This window comes from Acanthopagrus latus, chromosome 23 (genome assembly GCF_904848185.1).
Source record: "Acanthopagrus latus isolate v.2019 chromosome 23, fAcaLat1.1, whole genome shotgun sequence".
Classification (NCBI taxonomy): Eukaryota; Metazoa; Chordata; class Actinopteri; order Spariformes; family Sparidae; genus Acanthopagrus; species Acanthopagrus latus.
The window spans coordinates 4261234-4283846 of record NC_051061.1 but is presented as its reverse complement, the minus strand read 5'-3'; the positions used below and the strand labels follow the sequence as shown (position 1 = coordinate 4283846).

The following is a 22613-nucleotide window of genomic DNA, read 5'->3' as shown; positions in this document are numbered from 1 at the left end:
ACCCAACCCTCACTGTCTGAGGTCCTGCATAAGATATTGTGTGTGCATAAAAGTGTGTGGGAGACCCCGAAAGAGATGTATAGAAGGAGCAAAAAGTGTTTTTTAAGCCAAAAAGATGAAGCACTCCAAACAGAATTGTCTTTCGAGGCTTTTTCTATCCAGTTTTAAAAAGTGATTTTCCCACAGTGACAGGCGGCGGAGTCGGAGGTGGGGTGGGCTTGGGGGGGTTAGGATACTTACCTTTTGATTTGCCATTTTATGACTTTCAACTGAAGTTCAACCTGAGCAGGGCCATGCTCCCATCTTTAATCTCAGCCCCACGTCTGTCTCTCCTCAGTGGAAAGAATGAAGGAAGGCGCCGTTTCACATCACGAGTTTCTGACGGGTTCCCGTCTGATGCTGTCCTGCCCTCTCGCCTTGGGTAGTGTCCAGACATCTGTCCACCTGACTTACCATCTCTCCTCTTTTCTTTTCTTCTGTCTTTCAGAACAATCAGGACAATCAGACAACTCAAACCAGCAAGGAGACACAGACGTCAAGCCCCCACCAAACGGTATGTGAACAAGCTGGTCCCGTTCGCACACAATGAATGCGTGAAGTTGTTTGACATACCTGTGCCTACACGCAATCACACAAGTGCACGCGCATACTGTATGCGCCCTACATACAGGCCTCCGTGTGTGCATGTGTGTCCCAGCAGAGTTGGTCTAAGTTTATTATGGTTAGGAGAGCTGATGGTACTGTACTGTGGGGGCTGTGCTGGGATTGTGGTGGGCCACTCATAAATCACACTGACGTTATTGGAAGATGGGAACCACATGGCCGCTGCCGAGCTGAGCGCTGACCTCATGCGCTGTCCCCGCTGTGGTTAACCCCGGACAGGGATGGAGCGAAGGAGAGAAGAAGAGATGGAGAGTGGGAGAAAAGCGAAGAAGGGCGAGGGGGGGGGGGTGCTTGAAGAGAGATGGATGGGAGGGGGTGTCGATTTACTCATCCCTAGGGCTTCAGTTGTCCTTTATATACACACACACCACATAGCCCCTGGATAATATGGATGTGGACATTACAGAGCAGCATGTTAGGCTTTACTTTCTTTAGAACAGCGCTAACACGACGTCAGGAGCACAAACACGCTTAAAGAACCCTACTCACACTTGGAATTTTTGCAAGTTAGCTAACTGAAATCAAGTTTTGGCTCAGCTAAGGGCTATGGTCCAACTGAGTTTGAGGAGCTAGCCTCTGTTTTTGGAGTTTAGCCTTCAGTAACTGGTATGTTTGGCAGCAGTACAGCCTAGAAAATTTAAGTACAGCAAACAAAAATTGGTTATAGTTGCTTTAAAATAATGTGAGGACAAGCGTTTTTGTGTAGGGCTAAAAGTAAGGGTTTACTCAGTCGTTAGACATGAGGTATTAAGAGATAATCCCACTTTATTTACACTCTTCATGCTGTCGGCCATCCTCCCCATCAGTGATAATGATGTACTCACTGAGTGAAGTGCTACAAGCTGGCAACGCAGCGACATAACTCAGAAGAAGTATGAATGGGCAAAGAAACATAAGCAGTCAGACGATTTTTAAACAAAAACCCCAGATAAGCCAAACTTTTTGCCGGTTAAATTGAAGGTGAACTCTCAAATCTGCTACTCCCCGTCCTCAGAAATTTGTTTGATAAGTACAATTATGTCATCATAACTAAGGTGAAATTAACATCCAGACCAGAATTTACATTTTAAGGTGTCGGTTACGGCGAGGGTTCTCGTCAAGATGGAAGTACAAGAATGCGTGCGTGTGTGTGAATACATCACAGCTTGAGTGCTTGTTATTATGCATCATTATACCCCTGCACTTGTGCTTTGAGATGCATGTGCATGATATATACATATATATCATAATACACAATGTACATACACATTATATCGCCATCTGTGATGAAATGATAGTCATGAGTGGTTGTGTGTGTTCGACTGTCCAAACCAACAGGCGTGTTGTACCTGATAGAAAACACATGGTTCCGCTGGATGACACCGGCAGTGTGTTGAGCTTTTTCATATGTGTTTTTCAGTTTGGTCTGTGTGTGTGCATGTCATTTGATGCATGTTTGGTGTATGCAGTCCGCCCTCACACACTCTCCTCTTTCCGTCTCAGGCCACTTGAGTTTCCAGGACTGCTTTGTGACTTCAGGGGTGTGGAACGTTGCCGAGCTGGTCCGCGTGTCGCAGAGTGAGTCACAGCTATAATTTCCTCCTGTCAATCTCTGCGTAGACAACACACACACCCTCCCTGTCAGTCCTTGTACACTTCATACATGCACTTTGTTATAACAGCATACACCTAGCAGCATCCCTCATACACCAAGTAGCAACGTTTTGTTTTTTTTTTGCTGGGGGAACTTACTTTCTAGGGAAAGATTGCTTCTGAAGGAGAAGGCTGGTGTTATTCTATGTATTCTCGATTGTCCAAAAGAATGAATTAATCATAATTAGAAGTATTGACTTGAGTCCAAAGCCCTTGATGCATCTTCATTGTTTCACTGGCCGACATGTTCCGTCTTTACCATCAACAAACACACTGCAGTTTATTTTGAATTAATCCCGCCCTCACCACCCGGCTGCTGTGAGCACCTGCTCAGGCACCAAATGTGTTTTAATCCACAGCTGAAAATAGTCCCCCCTTAGATGTATCTATTCCTGTTGGAGTAAAAACAGTAGATTTGCTAAAAAGAAAGAAAAACTATAGTGGCCAGCTGTTTAGGGACATCACTGCAGCTATTTGAAAATAAAACTATATATTTTTGAAAAGAATGACATCTCAGTGGAATCATGTAGGCTCGGGGCTGAGTGCCACAGAGAGGCCAGGGGGCGGCTTTATCCTGATGATGGCGCTATTTGAGAAGCCAGCATGTTGACTTTTAACCCTGTATAAAGCAAATAGCTGGGTAATATGTACCAGCTGCTACAAAGTCATCAGGTGTAGTTCTGCCTCCGTTACTTCCTAGCAAGGCCCAAACATAATTACAGACCGTCACAAGCTGGACATATTGATAGTAGTTTCTGAAATAGACAGTGATTATCACAGCTCATCAACTGGCTCTGACCAATGAGTCAGCTGTTGATCACTAATCATCAATTACTGAAATAAAACCATTTGCGTTCTGTGCAAATGTAAATAGCCATACTTTCTCGCGTCACACATTAGCTGCACACATGGACAGGTACAACAAGAAGTCAGCTAGCTAGCCAAAGCAGAATGGCAGCTTCACTCCTAAATTGAGTAAGACATCAATTTTAACCAAAAGAACCGCAGCTAAATACACTGTTCAGTCCTCAGCGTTACAAACTAAACTAGAATGGCACTCGGTGGAGTGCGTACCTCTGCCAAGGCCCAGCAGTCCCCTTTAATTCAATCAAGCCTACATTTAAATCAGCCACATCTGGATTTTTATTAGGAGTCACATCAAATTGCACTCAGAAGCCTGATTTGTGTTCATTTTTAATGCATTATTCACTGAGATATTAGCAAAAATGACGAGGGTACGCCCTAAAATAATTCCTGGATCAGTCCCTTTATCAGGATAAGCACCAAAAGTTAATGAGATCTATTATTGGCCAGGACCCATCCTCCATCCAAGTTTGGTGGAAAGATGTTAAATACTTTTTGTGTAATGCTGACAAACTAATCAACCATCCAACAAACAAATGAAAAAAGTGACCCAACCTCCTTGGTGGAAAAAAAAAAAAACCCTTAGTAAGAGCTTCACCTGTAGCAGTAGCCATGCTATAAAGAGAGGAGACCAGTGTATAATAATAATAATAATAATAATAATAAAAGACACACAAGATGCGTTGAGAGGTTTTTAGGGATTTACAATGCATAACTGACCTAACTGACGTGATAAACGGTGGAGCCGGTAAGGTTACACAGTATAATCCAAGCGAGCTCCGTAACGTGAGGAATTCACAACACAGCGGATTAGCGAATCCATTAAGATTCATCCGTAGTGGGACATGAATCTGTGTAAGTGTCACGGCAAGAAGTCAGAGAGACATTTCCACCAAAAACAACAAGTGTAAGCTTCACGATGGCACCAGACAGGGCTCATCTTGCCACAACTGTGAAATTCCATGGCAGTCCATCCGGTAGTTCATGATATTTCAGTCTGGAAGGAAATGGTGACAACTGGTGACTATTTATAATGGCAACATAATAATGGAACAACACCAGCCCTATCCCTCAAGAAATTTGATTACATATAGTGTGTATTTGCAGATTATCTGATATTATTTTCCCGTGCGTGTGTGTGTTTGTTTGTGTGTGCATTTAGCCCCCGTGGCCACAGCGACCGGCCCCAACTTCTCCCTGGCTGACCTAGACAGCCCCGGCTACTACAACATCAACCAGGTGACCCTGGGACGGCGCTCCATCACCTCCACCCCCTCTACCAGGTACACATACGAACACTGTCTCTCAAAATGTTTGTTTGCTTCTCTACTAATATTCTTAAATTTCTTAATTCCTTAACCTCTTAACACTGCTGTGTTCTTTATGCTTAGCTTACTCTGCTTTTTGATTGAGGACTTTCTCTCCCTGCTCTCTCCCCTCTCTTTCCCCCTTCGCTGCTAATCCTTTCTCGTTCCCTCTCATTGTTCTTCCCACCGATTCCCTCCATCACTCCGCCTGTGTTTGTGTCTTTCATCTCTGGTACTTCCCCTTTGCTCCCCCTATCGTCCTCTCTCTCGCTCATCTTACGCTGCAGGACTGAAATGGAGCTTTATGCAAGTCTCCCACGGAGGTAGTTACACTCATTACAGAATATCTCCCTTGATACTAATGCAACACAGACCCCTGCCTCACACTCGCACAAAAGCCACACACGCATGCTGTCACATAGATATGCACATGAGCCACACATATTTAAACATTTTGGATCGGCAGTGAAACACTGTACGTTCACATCCCCCCTCCGTTTTATTGGTCACAGATGTAAGGGTCTATAAGAATCTGCAAACGCACAGAAAAACACGTTCTAGCATCACCGCGCGCAATCTTCATGGCCTCGGTTTTTCTAGCAGGAGGCTGCTCGGGGCCGGTATGGATACAGCATGTTGAATAACTTCTGGCCTCGTGTTTGTCTCGCCGTCCTCGGTCGCGTTGCGTCCCCCCCCCCAACGGCTAAAACATAATACGAAAACAAAACACTGAAGGAAACTTTGACATTTAAAATTTTTGCAACTCTTGATTTCGTGCAGACACACGCCTGACTCCAGGGAAAATAAGCATTCATGTTTGTCCTTGAATGTCCCACAAATGATATTTGTACATTCATTAGAGCCCCAAATGCCCATTAGCGGGGGGCTGAGGAGCCAGGCTCACATGCGAGTTTAAGAAAAATGACCGAACATAAAGCCATCCCTCTAATTCCCCCCCTTTCCCTTCTTCAAAACTGTAATAAAACCCCTCCACTGTTCTTTTCCCTCGCAGCTCCAACAAGCGCAAGTCCATTGACGACAGCGAGATGGAGAGCCCGGTGGACGATGTCTTCTACTCAGGCCGTTCCCCGGCGGCTGGCAGCAGCTCTCAGTCCAGCGGCTGGCCCAATGATGTGGATGCAGGTAGTCTCGCTACAACCCCCCTCATCAGATTCTGCTGGAGCTGGGCCGAGGTCCACATCAAGTCAGACACAAAACTTCAACTGATTTTTAAGTTTATAGACAAAAAGAATATCATACCTTAATGGAGGCTGCAACAATAGTAGCTCGTCCAGTATTTTTTTCTTGAGACATAGCTCCTGAAAACTTTGTTTTTCAAACCTTAAAGGACTAGTTTGGGAAATTTGTAAATATTTAAGATCGATACCACACTCATGTCTGTAAAGTAAATATGGAGCAACAGGCAGCAGCTGCTTAGCATAGCTTAGCATAAAGACTGGAAACAGGTGGAAAAGCTTGACTGGCTCTGTCTAATGGTAACAGAATCCACCTATCAGCACCCCCAAAGCTCATTTACATGTTATATCTTTGTTTAATCTGTACAAAAAGTGTAAAACGGTTGTGGTTTCAAGGGTGGGTGATGTGCCAGACTGTTCCTTGGCCCGACGCGGAACTTCCTGGAGGTTTTTGTACAGACAAAATAAACAAAGTAGAATTCAATTAATTAGTTTTTGCGGTGCTGGTGTTCGGATTCTGTTACCATTTTCGACAGTGCCAGGCTAGCCGTTTCCAGTCTTCATGCTAAGCTAAGCAAATCAGCTGCTAGCTTTAGCTTCACACTCACTGTGGAGACATGAGTGTGGTATCAATCAAAACATTAGCAAGAAAGCGTTTTTCCCACAATCTTGAGCTATTTTTTGTTCAGATACTCATAGAAAGAATTCTCAGAAAGCATCTTTCAAGCATTTTTCATTAGCTGAACAGTCACAAACTCTGCTAATCGGCTTCATCGTGACTGTGTGGCTGCATTTCGGATTTCGGATTTGATTGGCAGCAAAAGGCCCCACCATAGCCCTTAAATGACAGTCCACTTTGAGTCAGATGTTGCTAATTCCTCATTGGTGCGTGGAAGGTTGTGTCCCACTCACTTCAAACATTAGAACTATCAAACTATCTTTAGTCATAGTAACAAGCTTATTTTTAAAAAAAAAGGTTTCAGGACCTATGTAATAAAAAAAACTATTTTCCGGTGTTAATTTGACACTAACTGACTTGAAATGGACCAGAGGCCACAGCTCATCTCCATCCACCAACACACCACTCGTCTCTTAACTGTGTTGACCCCTCTCTCCATCACTTGACTCCCCCTCCCCACCATCCTGACTCTCTTTCTCAACCTCTTCCATTCACTATTTCTACCACACTTACAACCTGTGCCCCCGTCGAGCAGAACAAACCCGAGAGGTAGAGTTGTCGTCATTTTGCCAAAGCCAGGTTACAGTGTCGTTTCTCACATGCAGCAGCAGGGACGTAAAAAGGGCCAGTTTACCTAAATTCAATTCCAAAACATATTTCCTCCACCAGTCCTTGTGGTCAGAGCATGCAGTTTTGGTTGTATTTTTCAGAGGTTTTTCCACTAAAACATCTGCCACCAGCCCAGTACAATGGAAGTAAATGACCATAATTTGTGGTGAAACACGACATTTGAAAAACTCTCCATCTAGAGTTCCTGAGAATAATTTTCACTGGGGACTATTTTCAAACCCCTACCAAAAAAGTAAAATCCATGCAAGTGAGGTCGCTCAAATAACACGTTACTGTCAAGTTTTTCCAATATAACTTTTAACATGAGGACCACGCCTCTTATGATGGGACAGAGGCACTGACGGATATCGCCAAACCTCTGAAAAATAAAACCAAAACCATCTTTATGCTCACTCTGTGAAAGTGTAAAAAAAAAAAAGTTTCTATTTTTGTTTTGGTTGAACTGACCCTTTAATCAAACAATAAATTGAGTACATTGAACTATTTGTCAGACATCAGTGAGACTGGTGGAGATGGATTCACTTTGCTCAGTTAGTACTTATGAAGTTAGGAGTAGCGCTTATGCGTTCAAGTGTGTGTGTGTGTTTGTGTGTGTGTGCGTGTGTGTGTGTGTGTGCGTGTGTGTGTGTGTTTGTGTGTGTGTGTGTAACGCAGATAACTCTCAAAAGCCAAAGAGACTTTTTTTTTCCCCCCAAATGAGGGGGTATACATAAAAAATAAAAAGTCTATGTGGCATTTGTGTTTAATTTTGTTCATCAGACTAGTGTAGTGAGATCTTTTTTTTATTTTCATCGCTGTATCATTTGTAAGGAATAGTTTAACATTGTGAGAAGTACACTTAGTCGTTTTCTTGTCGAGAGTTAGACGAGAAGATTGATACAACTCTTACATGTGTACGCTAGATATGAACCTACATTAGCAGCCAGTTAGCGTAGCGTATGCTGTAGACTACATGTTTTTTTCACAATTTTTGCAAAACAAATATATAAATTGTCGATTAGTATGCTTTAGTTGTGGGCAGGCTTTGTTACCTTTATTAACAGTCAGGATAGCCGGTTCCTCCTTCTTTCAGTCTTCGTGTTAAGCTAATTTAATTAAGCTAAGTTAAGCTAAACAGTTTCCTGCCTCAGCTGTAACAACAGCCATTTGTTTACTAGGCTAGCCGTAGCGACTACGCAATGAAAAAAATGCAGCTTAAACAAATAGTAAATAGCAGAGGCTATTAAAAAAAACATACGTTAACATCTACACTAGTTTTTCCCCGCGTTTTCAATCTTTGTGCTAAGCTAACGGTATGCTAGCCAAGCTGTCTATGTAGCTTCATGATTCCGTTACCGTACAGACAGTGGTATCAGTCTTTTCAGCAAACTCTCAGCAAGAAAGTTGTTTTCCCAAGATGTCTAACTTTCCCTTGCACGTTATTCTCCAGACCCCCACTGAGTTTCACCGTCCAACTTCCTCAGTGTTGTCTTCTCGAGTGTTGCAGCAGAGCAGCGCAGTGTTAAGCCCCCCCATCCACCACTTGTGTCATAACCATTCACGCTTTGACTCACATCATTTTTAACCGTCACAATGGGGACCATGTCAAATGTATTTAAAACAGTCTACATGTATATCTCTTGTGTTTAGTACTTGACTTTGGGGATTCTGTTGAACTGCTAAATTTTCCACGTATTCTCCAAGTTATAACCGTCACTCCCACTCACATGCTGCCATTTTAATGCCGCCAGCAGTAATGATGTAACTACTTTATAGACACTTGCTGCACTCTATGACATTAAATTCCCCTGTTGCCCATTATTTAACCACCCTTCTTCCTCTCTCTCTCATTCTTTCCACCTCTCTCTGTCTTTTGCTCTCCTCCCCTCTTCCATTGTTAACTCTTCCCTTCTCCCCTGTTTGGCCTTTCAGTGCAGCACCATTTGGCCAGTGTGCAGGAGAGGAAGATTAAGCATGAGAGCGATGGAGTGCAGTTTCCTTACCATGGTTAGAACAAACATTAAACATTATACTGTGTACATGTATACATGCTCTCCTTCAGCTCACACCACCCTCAAACTTGTACACATCTCTCTCTGTCCTCTTTCCAAGTCTGTTTGCACTTCCTGTGAGCTCTCTGAGCTGTTCTGCATTTTTCCATTCCTTTTCTCTTCTCTTCTCTTCTCTTCTCTTCTCTTCTCTTCTCTTCTCTTCTCTTCTCTTCTCGTCTCTTCTCATCTCTTCTCTTCTCTTCTCTTCTCTTCTCTTCTCTTCTCTTCTCTTCTCTTCTCTTCTCGTCTCATCTCTTCTCTTCTCTTCTCTTCTCTTCTCTTCTCTTCTCGTCTCTTCTCATCTCTTCTCTTCTCTTCTCTTCTCTTCTCTTCTCTTCTCTTCTCTTCTATTCTATTCTATTCTATTCTATTCTAGTCTACTTTATTCTCTCCATCCCTCTCCTGTGTCTTGTTCTCTGGCTATGCTGCCGCCGGGTGGGGTTGTGTTTCTACCAGATGTCTGCTGTTGTCCATTGTGGGTTTACCAAAGCCTTTTGGTAGCCCAGTAGCTCCATAACATCCACCGCCTGTCTGCCTCAAAGATGTTGTTGTAAATCTGTGAGAGGAATCAGACATCTAGGAGGATGAAGACGTCCCCGGTGCAATCAAAAACACAAATTACTCTTATCCCGACACACACTGTCTTGACAAACAATCCAATTCATTTTAAATGTATAAATATGTACATTATCGTATCCACAGCCCGCGCTGTTGGTGGCACACCACATGCATACAAACAGAGTCTCCGCGGCAGTGTGAATTTGTCAGCAACATCCAGCTAAGTGCTTTGGGTGTTGTAATTTTGTTGTCGAGCCCCGAGAGAGAAAGCAGCGGAACGACACAGAGGAGGAGGAGGAGGAGGAGGAGGAGGAGGAGGATGGGTGGGGGTGCGTGTGAATGAGGGTTTGTTGAGTAGCAGCGTTAGCCGCTTCATCCAGCCGGTTGTTTGGACAGAGCTGTTGAGCGGTGTCCCACCTGCCGTAGGCCTGACTCAACCGCCTCTGAAAGACGACGCAGGAAAAACAACATGCGACCCAAACAAACACGACTAAAGGCACTCAGGTGTGTCATCAATGCACAAGGCACCTTCTGTCTCCGAGACATGCTTACTCACTAACACACACATTTACAAATGGCATGCAGATACACACGCACACACACACACACACACACACATGCACAACTAGATTTAAGCTCTTTCTCTGATTTACATTCACACACACACACACATAAACATACACGCACGCACACCCCAATCTGGAGAGGAGCAGCGTTCCGGTCCAGATGGCGCCTCCATGTGTCTACAGCGAAGGGAGCTACTGGGTTACAGCAGACATCTGTTCTGGTGATGGTGGTGGTGGTGTTGGGAGTGAGAGATGAGGAGGGGCGGAGGAGGGAGGAAGAGGAGGGAAGGGGGAGGGCCTCCGCCTCTGCCTACTCCGTAGGTGAGCCTCTACCTGAATGAAAAGCTCCGAGGCATAGCAGGTGATCATGTAATTCATCATTAAGTCTGCTGTCTCCCGCTCTGCTCTGCTCCGTTCTCTCCTTCTGCCTGCTTGCTCCTGCTGCTCCGAGGTGGGAAATCCCACCGACAACTCTTCAGTAAGGGGAGCGGGGGGTTCCCAAGTATCCCTGATATTTGCGACGGAGAATTCCGCCTAATCATTTGGTGTTTTGGGCTTAAGACTGTGTGTGGGTATGATTGCGGTGGTGTTAAGGTGTTCTTGCTTTGCCCTGCAGCGCATTACCTCAGTGTTTATGGGTGCTAATGATGTGCAAGGTCGTCAGTTAATGCACATTGTTTCTCGCTTAACCTGAATGACGAGTGTGTGAGCTTCACTCTCTCTCTCTTCGGGGTGTGTGTGTGTGTGTGTGTATTGTTTTTGTTTTTCTTTTTTGTGCTCATGCTAGTGGACCAGTTCTGTGACAGTTAGGGGGTTTGTGTGGTCGCCAGCTTGTTAGCGTGGCAAGACTAGAGGGTCATGGGAGCAATTGGCTGCCAGTCTGCTCGTGCAGCGTGCCAGGAGCAGGACACAGAAATAATGTAGAACAAACAACTGCGTGTGTGCGAATATGTGTAGACACACACAAGTGCGCACACACACACACACACACACACACACACACACACACACACACACATACACACACAGATTAAGGGAGAGATCAGAGTAACTTCTGTTAGCTTTATCAGACAAAGCTTTCATTGGGCATCTGGGCCTCATTTGCTGCTCCTCACTGAGAGGCCTCTTCGTACCGGATATTTCTGCTAGATACCAACTAATTAGGGAATATCAGAAAGACTAAAAACAATATGTATAATTTAATGCTGTTTATGCATAATAAGCTGGTCATAATTAAACTTGCACCATGGTGGCAGGCAGTCATCTCTATACGTACCACCGGGGGACTGTAGCAAAACAGCCTTAATTGCAGGGATGCATTGAATCTATAACATGTTGTGGTTCAGTTTAGTAAGATCATCAAAGTGCAAGCAAGGAATCCAGAGATGCCAAATTGAAATTATGCATATTTCCCTGACTCTCTGATTCTCAGCGCTGCATGTAAAGCTTTACAGTAGCCATATGTATAGCACTGCATTCAACAGATTCTTTCACAAAGTTCATAAGATGGCTAACCTGTTGGTTTCTTATTGTGATACTGACCGATTCGATGAGGTGGTGAAAAGTAACTTAGTAACTTTACTCAAGTCCTGTAGTACAATTTAATGGCACTTTTCCTTAGTATTTATATTCAAACAATACTTCTATACTCCTACTCGGCTACATTACATAGACATATATTGCACTTGCGCACTATATATTGCTATCTGACATCTGTAGTTATTTGGCACATCATAGTTTTACAGACAAGTGATAATACAGATGTTAATGTGTCCACAAGTATAGTTCAATAACATGATATGTAGCTAACCATTCAATATGATGAGTAATATTAGCGTACTTTAAAGCTGCTGTAAGCGTTGTCATCATATTAGCTAACTTCCTGTCCATTCTGCAGCTAGCTATCCCCTCCGTCATCTCTACGCCACCGTACAGACAGACAGGCTGGACCGCCTGGTTATTGATTTCTCTGTCCTGATTGGATGACGTGGGCAGGGATAGCTTTTACTGCATCAGACAAGGAAGGAGAGACATGGGTCACTCGCCAAACACTATAACAGTGATTACTGTTGGAATAAACAGCTATTAAACACTTGTTTTAATAAAATGATATCACTTACAGCAGCTTTAAGTAACTTTGAATTGAGGACTTTCACCTAAGTATTTTTTTTTTATGTTGTATTACTCCTTTTATTTAAACCTGCAAAAACTGGTTTTCTTGCCACTTGTGGGCAGTGGAGACAAGCTGTGAACACAACACTGACACATTATCACCCTTTAATATTGTAATGGCTAAAATGTTAGCCAACATTTTCCTGATATAAACATCCAGCAGATATGTAGCATACATTAGCATTCATGTTGCGTCATGTTTGCTTCCACCTAATGTCCATCATTAACTTTCCTTTTAGAGCTTTGGCCTCTACAAACCTTTGAGAAAATCATCTGTCTCTTTATCTAATTTAAGGTAAATGCTCCACTGTGCTCACCAGCTAACTCGGTCTGGCTGCAGCTTGGCGGAAGACGAAAAGCATACAGTGCGTTTTTTAGAGGGTTTTATGGTGGAAACATCTGCCTGCGGTGGCTGGAAACAAAACTGATGAGAGTTGTGAGAATGAACCACAACCAAAAGTTGTGGGCTGGAAAACCAAAACAAGAAGTTAAATGAAGCTATAAAGCTTCCCGGAGTTGGTGTGTGGGGGGGACTGCAGAGTCAGGCGATAAGTCTGTGGGCTCACTATCATTGAGCCTGTTCATATACAAGCAGTCACATGATCTAATTTTGAAGGCAAAATATCTATCACAGCAGCCTTGAGTAAAGGATCTCAGGATGTCTTTCTCCTTTCGTAGCTCCTCAAGTGTTGCGTTGCAACAGCAGCTGTACTCCCCTATGCAATAAATTGAAACGGCCGTAATATATTACCAAGCCATATTCCAAACACTCCATCGGAAGTAAAATGTCAGCGCCAGATGGATGACAAGCAGAACTCCTAATGTTCTGCTGAATGCAGAGTTCTTTTTATCTCCCTGAAACCCTTGTTTCTCCAGACTGTTCAGCTGTTCTTCTACTCCACTTTTATTTATTTTATGACTGGGATTCTTGACTCAATGATTGGCCAAGTACCGTCATGATCGTCAATGATCTGCAGTACGTCGCCGACATTTTAGCCAAGACTGAATTTTATTGTACCAAATATCAATAGATAAATACTATATAGCTGCCTCCCTTTCTTACCCTTTCATTTGACAGCATTGGTGTCAGTGCACAATTATTTCCCCACACATGGCCCACAAGGTTGAATCGTCTGTCTTGTTATCTTATTTATTAAATATACATGGAATTAAATTCAAACATAAAATGCATGCGCAACCAAGAGAAAGCAGTGTTTTCATCTGGCTCTCCTGTGAAATTCAGCCCAAAACATCTTGTGCCCGTCTGGTTTCACAGCCACGGTTGTAATAAAATCTCAGATTTGACTTTGTTTGTGTTTATCCCTCTTTTTTTCACTCTTCCACCAGTAAACAAAATTTATCTCACCCCGCTTATTGTATCCGCTCCTCCCACCTACATGTGTCACATGATGTGCCTTGCCGAACATAAGTGCTGGCGCCCACCTTTTTCTATACTTATCGGTGCCCACACAAGCACAGCTGCGCCCATGCTGCCTATGAGCATTGTGGGTAAATAGTGATAAAACATTTCCCAGTGTGGCATTAAAGAAAAAGCTTTTCAGAAATCTGCTCTGTTAGACTTTATATGCTTAGCTCATAAAATCTATTTCCACGTCTCTTTGGGCCATGTTGAAATTACCCACATCTTTATTTGAGTGTATTTGTTTTATATGTGTGAATATTGTGTCGTTTAGTAGTTTATTGGGCTTTCGCTCGCCAAGGTTGTTTATCACTGTATTTCTTAACCAAATGTGGAGCAAAAGCAAAACATGAGTCCACTTTGTTCCAGGGAGAAGTAATGAGGACTGTGTGTCCATGCTGATGTACTTTTCTATACTTTTTACTTCCTCATTATTCTCTGTTTTATGGATTGTTCTTTCCAGAGTTTTATTTCAGCATATATTCAACATTGCGGTTCCCCGGCAGAGGTCAAATACACCATTTGGCGCTGGTCCTCAAACCCTGAAAGTCTAAATTGTGCCTTTGGATTACCATACATCAAAATAAATTCCCTCTGCACCCACCGCACGAGGCCTTGATCACAGAAGAGAGCTTCTTTTATCTGTAGCTCTCACACTTTTGGCCATGTTTCTGGTCCGCTGGTGAGCCTGGCCTGTACTTAGTGTGCCCGTTTTTACCAAACTGAGGGATATTTCATGCAGTCCTTCACCCTCAGCTGACATTTATAGACAGAGGGGGACACTTTAATATGTTTGTCTATGTGTGTCGGCTGTGCCGTCACCGCTCCTCTGCCGCTTAACTCCTTCCATCTTTCTGCCGCTCTCCCATCCAGCGTTGGCTGGCAGTTTGCCCGGTGCTCGCCACTCAGCCTGAACAGCTTGTGTGTGTGTATCTGTGTGTGTGTGTGTGTGTGTGTGTGTGTGTGTGTGTGTGTGTGTGTGTGTGTGTGTGTGTGTGTGTGTGTGTATGAGAAAGTTCAGAAGGCACCTCTTTATGAAATACTGTACATTTTAAAGCAGCAACATAAAATACCTGACAGTCAGATATGCAGAAGGGCACTACATCAGAGGATCCGTTGATGTATGTTTTGGCTCGCTCTCCCGCAGCTATATGTAGCCGAGCAGCTCATTCTGGCTTGAAAAAGCACAGTCTGCCCCAGATATGAGGCCGTCCAGGATCAGATTCATTCTGGAGAGGCATCCTGACAAGTGCACTGAGTAGGGTGGTTGGTGTGTTTTGTTGACTTCCTGTAGCTCCCTGGGCTCGGAGACCTCTGTGGTTTGGAAGTAGTTAGATCTCGAAAAGGAGACGTCTCTGAATTGAGTTCAGTGGTGTTCCCTGGGAGTAAAACCAGTGAGCAAAGACTTTACTGTGTTGTTCATGCACTCCGGCGATGACCATAGTTGGACTGCCATTGCATTTCCCAGCTCTCCTCTCTCCTGACACTAGCCCCTAGCCTCCCAACCTCCCAACTTCCCCACCCCTTCCCCCTTTCTCCCCCCGTCACCTCCCTTCGCTCTGAACCCCTGCTGCTTCAAAACATGGCCTCCCGCCGGACCCCAACCCCCCCCCAACCCCCCACCCCCACCCCCTCAATCTGACGGACATGGTACAGCCCGTCGACTGTACAGAAACGTAGAGTATTGGACAGATTGTGAGAACCCATCTGTATGTTAAGCCAATCAACAAATCAATGAATGAATCAATCGATCAGTCCATTGATTTCAGTCATAATCATTCGATTCTTGCAATCAAATTTAAGAGTGATAAGTTTATTTTTCTATCTTTTTTTGAGTAGAGTCGAAGTAAGAAAAGCAGCCATGTTTGATTAAAACCTCGTCTCTGTTCTGCCATTTTGTTGATCCCCTTTTTGCCAGGACTCTCATCGCCTAGTTCTCTTAAGAAGCCGGGGAAATTCGATTTCAGCGCCCTGTCCTCCCAGACGAGGTCCCCCCGCATGGCGTTCACCCACCACCCAATGCCAATACTGGCGGGAGTGAGACCAGGTGAGACCAACCCAGCTCCCGATCCCCCTGATCGCCCCAACCCTTCCTCTTCCCCACCCTCACCATCTCCTCCTACCCACCCCCCACTTCTTCAGGGCCCCACCCCTTCCCCCTGGCGCACAGTTGGGAGCATTGTCTTTGGGAGATGAGAGTGGCTGGGAATAAAATCTTGGCAGGCACCTCTGCCTCCTCTTGGGACCTTGTAGGGTGCAGGTCAAGCTGGTGATGGAGCTTTTTGGGATTCTGGGTGTGATGTGTGACTTTTCTGGGTCTATCTGGTGGATGGTTGGTGTATCTATAAAGGTCACTTTCTTCTTCTAAGAATGGAAGACCAGGGGATTTCTGCTGCCTCTCCTGTCACATCTCTTCCCTTGACTGTAAAGCTCACGTACTTTGATCTCGGCATTGGTTCTTTTTGATTAAGTGCCGTTTTCTTGACTCCTGGATGATCTTGTCATATGTCAAGACACTTGAAATATGTTTTAAGAACATTTCTGAAAGCTGAAGAAGTGGCAAAAAGTGAAGACCTGGTCCAGACACAACGCAAAGACTGAAGAGACATTTTTAAGTGTCTCAAATGCAACAAAATCAACCTCAAATGTAACATTTTTAACCAGATGGTTATACAATTATTATTATTTATTTATTATTATTATTATTGTTTCAGTAGAGTGTAAATACTTTGCAATTTCAGGTGAAAGATAATAAGTGACAACTCAACATTTTGGTGGAATCTCTTCTGTGAAGAGCACCTTTTCGAATGCTCTTCACAGACAATAAGTTATGAACCTACATTACTTGTTACAGTGAATACTGTTAGGCCTGTGAAAATAGCTTTGTTATGTAAATCTAACTCTGAAGAGAGCTTTCCAAAGTGAATAAAATAACCCTAATGATGTCATACTGATGTCCTTGGGGTTATCTCAGCTTGGGATTGAAAATTTATATCTTCAACATGAAGTGTCACAAGCTGGAGGTTTGAGATTTGAAAAGAGTGGGCGTTAAGGAGGCAGGGGGATTTATGGATGACACTTTTAAGTTGCATTATGGGAAATGTAGGATCCAGGGGTTTTTTTTTAACTTGGTCCAACACTAAAAGTAATCACATATCAGCCTCTGCTTTGATTTTAACCGTGTCTTTAATCAGTGTCTTGTGAATCCCCCTTCTTCGTGGAAGTACAATACTGAGTCATAAGGAGCTCTCCATCTGTCTGGCATGGGTGTGATAAAGGCAAATCAGGCAACACTAGAGCACATGACCAGAGCCTCATGTGGGTCTTGAGGTCCCATCTTTAAGAGCTTTCCTGTGTCAGAATCTCATTTTAAGGTGATGCTGATAACATCCTTATATGGTGCATATTCCTAAATTCCTGTTCCTGTAATCCAAATTACCCCACAGCAGACCTAGAGCCCTGTAATATCTCAGAATAGGAATATGGTACACATTGCTCAGAGTGAGAGGAGGAGGCCACAGCAAATTATTTTTGGGTATTTCCATTTCACTGGCTTCTATCTTCCTTCCTATCTTTTTCACTTCTTCTTCCAAATTCTTATTGACTTGCTTTTCTTGACTGTGTGGGAACTTTGGATTGGATCTCAATGTGGGAGCGCAAGTCTTTATTCACGCTGGCAAGAACAGTAAATATGGCTCTGAGTTGCTGTGTGAACCAGCTGATCCTCCACCAGGCTGAAACAAGCAGCTCGCGACATCAGATATCAAACAGAGCCGGAGGAGCGCCGACAATAAATCATCTCTGCATTATATCACCGTGGCACAGATCGAAAAAGAGACTTCCTCTTCTCTTTGGAAAGTGCACGTCTGTGAATTCGCCCAGTGAAGGAGCCCACTGAAGATAATTACCCATGTGCTGTAGGTCTGCAGCTAGGCTACATCAAAGGCTTCTTAAGCCACCAAGCAGATGTGAGGCAATGAGGTTGACCGCCGTGTCATTAAACCCTCCTCCGTGGTTGTTGACAGGCCCTATGCCTGTTGAGATGTAACTACAGCAAATCCAATCTCCACACACACACATTCATATTCACGCTAACATGAGCACACATACACAATATCCCATCCTTGTTGTGGCCAAGCAGTTGTCATTTATACGGTGGTGATTTGTTTCTTTTTACACAAACTCTTACTTTATGCAGGCTGCTGCTGGTCCAGCACTGGCGTGAAAGTGCTTACCACATCATGAGCATTGTTGTTTTTCTGTGTGGAAGTCTAGATCCAAGGGGATTTAGGGGTTGGAGAAGTCGGGCTGAGGAGCTTGCAAGGCCTAGCCACGTGCAGCAGTGTGGTGGTTTTGGTACTTTAATCCCTCTAGCAACATTCAGCCATGCTTCCTCTAGAGCAGTGATTCCCGACTAAAGATACTCAGGTACTCCATGGAAGATTGTGGACTACCTAATTTGAAAAAAACAAAAGTCATCATTTTCATCCATCCTCCCATTAGCTAAACCCGCATATGTTTTAGGGTCATGGGGCGCTGCAGCTGACACCGGGCAAGAGGCTGAGTACAGATCGCCAGTCAAGCATAGGTCCAACACACGAGGCATCCACTGACACTCAAACCCACAACCACTCATTCTTATGGAGAAAAGGGGGGACACTCAAACGCCACACACAAAGGCTGGCAATCAGGTGACGGTGCTGGCCACCCACCACAATTTGATTGGAAAAATACACCTGAACACGATGTGTTGCTAATGGAAATGGGGGGAAATATTTGGTGTCTAATCAGCTAGCTGAAAACTGTGGGCACAAGAGATGGCTAAAGCAATGAATTAAATGAATGTATGGGTTAAAACAGTGAAAGAGGTAGCTGAAAGCAACTGATAAATGGTAGAAATACTGAGCTGGTGAGCGAACAGTGATGATTAAAAGATTGAAATGGAAAGATGAAAGTTATTGACAAATGGTAAAAAGATAAAAGTTATTAATAAATGGTCGGAATGGTTAGCTAAACGTAGGCTAGGCATGTGGGAGTGCAAGTGCAAACTTGACCAAATAGAGTCAAATATTTCAGTAAAGTTAAATAATGAGGAAATGTATTTTTATTTTTGTACAATTAATCATGTTAAAAAAAACAACATCTAATTGAAAATCAGTTCAAAGGAACAGATTTGGAATATTGTGAATGGTGTCGATAAAGGGGTAACTGAGTTCATCTGACAGGGTTTGGGGTACACCAGACAAAAAAGGTTGGGAACCACTGCTCTCAAGGCAGAGGGTAGGGGTGTAGGGATTCCCTCTGATCCTGTCTCCCCCCACAAGCACCGCCACCCCACCCCATCCTATCCCCAACCCGCCCCCAAACCCCCAGAGTGTTTGGCCTTCACCCAGTCTCTAATGGGATTAGTAGGGGACTAATAGAAGCAGGGAGACGGCTCCACTGGGGAGCAGGCAAGCCTGGCATGCGAGCAAGGTGTTGCTGGGCTCAGAGGCATAGGCCCCTGTCTGGGGGGTAATGCAGCGGGTTTGGCACACTCATGAAGTACACTCACACACACACACAATGTATAAGATGCGAGCACCAAAGAGTGTTGGCAGCCCGACGTGGGCAGCTGGGGGGCCTGGATGGGATGGGGTGGGTGTCAGACTGGCACAGCTAAGAGGAGAACAGGCTTCTAATACAAATCAAGCAGATTTAGTAATGGATATAGGTCTGACAGAGAGGGCTTTGTGTTTGGTGGTAGGGCTCAACCAACTGCTCCCCTCTCACACCTCAAATGTATATTCAGCTCTGTTGGGTCCGAGTTCCTCCATTTTCCTCTTTTGTAAAACAGAACAAGGAATGCTTTTTTTCCCTTTTTTTAAGCTTATTAGCAGCTGAATGCTGAAATAATTTACGTCCCCACACCTGTCGTGCACACACACACATAGTTATCTTCAGATATGAGGCTCTAAAGCCCATTAACAGAAAACCATCAACTTAGACATACAGTGTGAACATTCAAATAAGTTCTGTCATGGAAACAAAATGAGTCAGATGAAAAAAAAAAAAACGGCTTTACCGTCAGTCGATGCCAAATTGCATCAACGCCAATGAATCACACCCTCAAAACAGCACACAGGCGTGCAGGCATTAAGACTGGCTAATTTAAGACAGTACTCAATGATCTCTTTGTGCTATTTTCCTTTTACAGGCTCTTTGGATCTGATTCTAAAATATAACGCTTGCATCTATTGAATTTGCGCACATTCAGACGAGCGCAGTGTTCGCCTGTGTCCAAGTCTGAATTCAGTTTGCTTAAATTGCCATAAAGTGTTTGTGATGTAGCACATATGAATGCAATGTGTGTGTAAATCTCCTCCATAAAGCTGTATAGATTTACTGGAGTGATCATAAAACATTATGAGCAATGCCCATAATGGCTATTAATTCGAAATCAGCTTTTCTTGGAAAAACAGCGCTCCTTTCATGTTCGACATTTTAAAACCAGATTAAAACTTGATTGTTTCCAGTTGTGACGTGATGGCCAATTGTTGCTATCATTCATTATCACTCAATACATCTCTTCCGTCTGTAAGACCGTGTAGAAAGTCAGCGGTCCATGTCTCCGTCTCGCTCTCTGCATCTGTCTCCACTTGTGTTCATCTAATACAAATGTCTCTGTTGGCAGGGAGTCCCCGTGCTTCAGCCTCGGCCTTGCACTTCCCGTCTCCCTCCATCATCCAGCAGTCTAGCCCCTACTTCACCCACCCAACCATCCGCTACCACCACCACCCTGGACAAGACCCCCTGAAGGAATTTGTGCAGTTTGTCTGTGCTGATGGTTCGGGGCAGGCCGCCGGACAGGTAAGACTCGCCACCAGAGAGGAGAACCCTATAACTGTAATTAAATGTGTCATTTATGCAAGTGTTAGCAATTCTAAAATACTAACAGACCACTGATATTAGAAAAATAAAGGACTATACTATTAGAAAGATTTGTGTATAGAAGCACAAAAAGGCCAAAATACTAATAAACATTTTTAATAGACGACTGTATACCTAATTGTGATATTTAAGAACCACTAAATACTTAGTATTAATTAATTGATAAGAAATGTAAATTACATTGGATTTGTGGCATTGAAATTTTACTTTTAAAACAATCTGTCTGGCTTGTTTTTAGTTTTCCAATCACTCGTCTGAGGTTTATATCAAGTTTTTGGCCTGATTGATCCTCAATAGCCATGATGTAAAATGGTGTGTGAATATAACCATTCAAATTTAAAGCTACCTGAATTTTATTGTATTTTTATTTTATTTTTTTAGATGGCTTGAATATTCATAACTGAATGTGACTCAAAATACATTTTGAAAATTGAGTAAAGGTTTTTTGTTTTGTTTTTTACATTGGATACTGCAAACAATTTAGAACTGAATTTTGATATTTTATGACATGAAAATAACTTTTGTAATTTTTAAAGATGGGAATTCAAACCACATAAAGACAGACGGACATACGTTTCAAACTATTTCAGTGAGGTGTATACTTACATTTCAGAATTAGGTAGTCAGTTCCTTATGAAACTCAAAGTATTGTGGCCTGTTTTTGCTTCCGTATTCATGTCAATTGTATAAAAGCAGCTGTATAGAGCACTTTGTTAACGTTGCTCCAAAATGTAATATTTTACAATGACATGAAAATATCATTGCGGTCAGTGGACTGTGCTTATTTCATGGTGTTGTATTTCTACGTACAACACAAGAGGAATACACAGAAATGCTCACCACAGCAACACAAGTGAACACACTAGACATCTGTTTACTCAGTTAGTCAACAAATCTTTGTATTGTCTTGTCAATGTCATTTTGCCGTTTGCTGTTTCAGACCCCGACGTTCCTTCTCCTCCCCCTTTTTATTTTGTTTTTTGCTCCACCCAACCCCTCAGAAATTACAACCATCAGCACGAGGGTGAATCAGTCACGGCACACTTCAGTCAAGCATACTCGTCCTGTGTTGTGTCATCGTGTTTCTGTCTTCATCTCTAGCTGTTACGATTTTAGTTGGAGTTTGGTTGTTTGGTGCTGGTATCGTTGGTGGTGTTGTGCTTGTGTAGACGAGTATTCTCCCATGGTTTTTGATTTCTTGCCATCTTCTGGACGAACCCAGTCAATAATTTGCTCACTCCCCTCCTCCACAACTCCTCCACCCACCACGGACCACCCCTGTGGAACCTCTCACCTCAAGCTCCGGCTCCCACTCCTATCAAACCCTGTGGTGATTATTATTTCTCACACCTCCATAAAAAGATGCCGTCCACATATATCATTCCTTGGTTGTTGTTTCCCACCACCTCCTCTCCCTCCTTCCACCATCGCCTCCCCCCTCCTCTCCGTCATGGATATTTTTTTGGACCTGGCCTCCCGAGCTGCGTCCTCTGTTCATCCCGTGTCTGCGGATTGTCGCATGTCGCCCTCCTGACCCTATTTGTGTTGTCTGCAGCCAAACGGGAGCGGCCAGAGCAAAATGCCAGGCTCCTTCTTGCTGCCTCCACCTCCCCCAGTGGCCCGCCCAGTGCCCCTCCCTATGCCCGACTCTAAACCCAACAGCACGCCCCCTGATGGCGGACTCTCCTCGCCCGCATCTCCGTGTAAGTGACCCCGCAGAGACCGTTCTCAAAACCAAACCAACAACAACAACAACAAAAAAAAATCTGAAAACCCCAACCCTCTCCAGTGAAAAGACCCCTGCCATTGTTCTTCCAACTTCGTGCCATCATTGTTCCTGTGTATCCAACATCTCACCTCCCTTAACCCTTGGAAGGCTATGGAAGCAAGCATACTGTGGAGCTCAGTAGAGTAGATCAAGGCCACCAGTGATCTGGTGAGAAATGTCTTTCTTAAATGGACTTCT

General features: G+C 43.8%; 1 protein-coding gene across 20 annotated transcripts in view; it reads left to right on the top strand.

Annotated features, from left to right (window-relative positions):
• nfixb (nuclear factor I/Xb) overlaps positions 1 to 22613 on the top strand; it is a 160723-nt gene that overhangs the window by 125775 nt on the left and 12335 nt on the right. For 10 of the 20 annotated variants that reach the window (XM_037088108.1, XM_037088107.1, XM_037088104.1 and 7 more), the window contains 9 exons: positions 488 to 553; positions 2146 to 2220; positions 4322 to 4442; positions 4754 to 4789; positions 5479 to 5609; positions 8883 to 8957; positions 15636 to 15764; positions 20391 to 20566; positions 22203 to 22350. In XM_037088108.1, the coding sequence (XP_036944003.1) occupies positions 488 to 553; positions 2146 to 2220; positions 4322 to 4442; positions 4754 to 4789; positions 5479 to 5609; positions 8883 to 8957; positions 15636 to 15764; positions 20391 to 20566; positions 22203 to 22350 (957 nt within the window). The remainder of the gene's footprint in view (positions 1 to 487; positions 554 to 2145; positions 2221 to 4321; positions 4443 to 4753; positions 4790 to 5478; positions 5610 to 8882; positions 8958 to 15635; positions 15765 to 20390; positions 20567 to 22202; positions 22351 to 22613) is intronic. The other 10 variants (XM_037088105.1, XM_037088103.1, XM_037088106.1 and 7 more) reach the window with 9 other exon arrangements.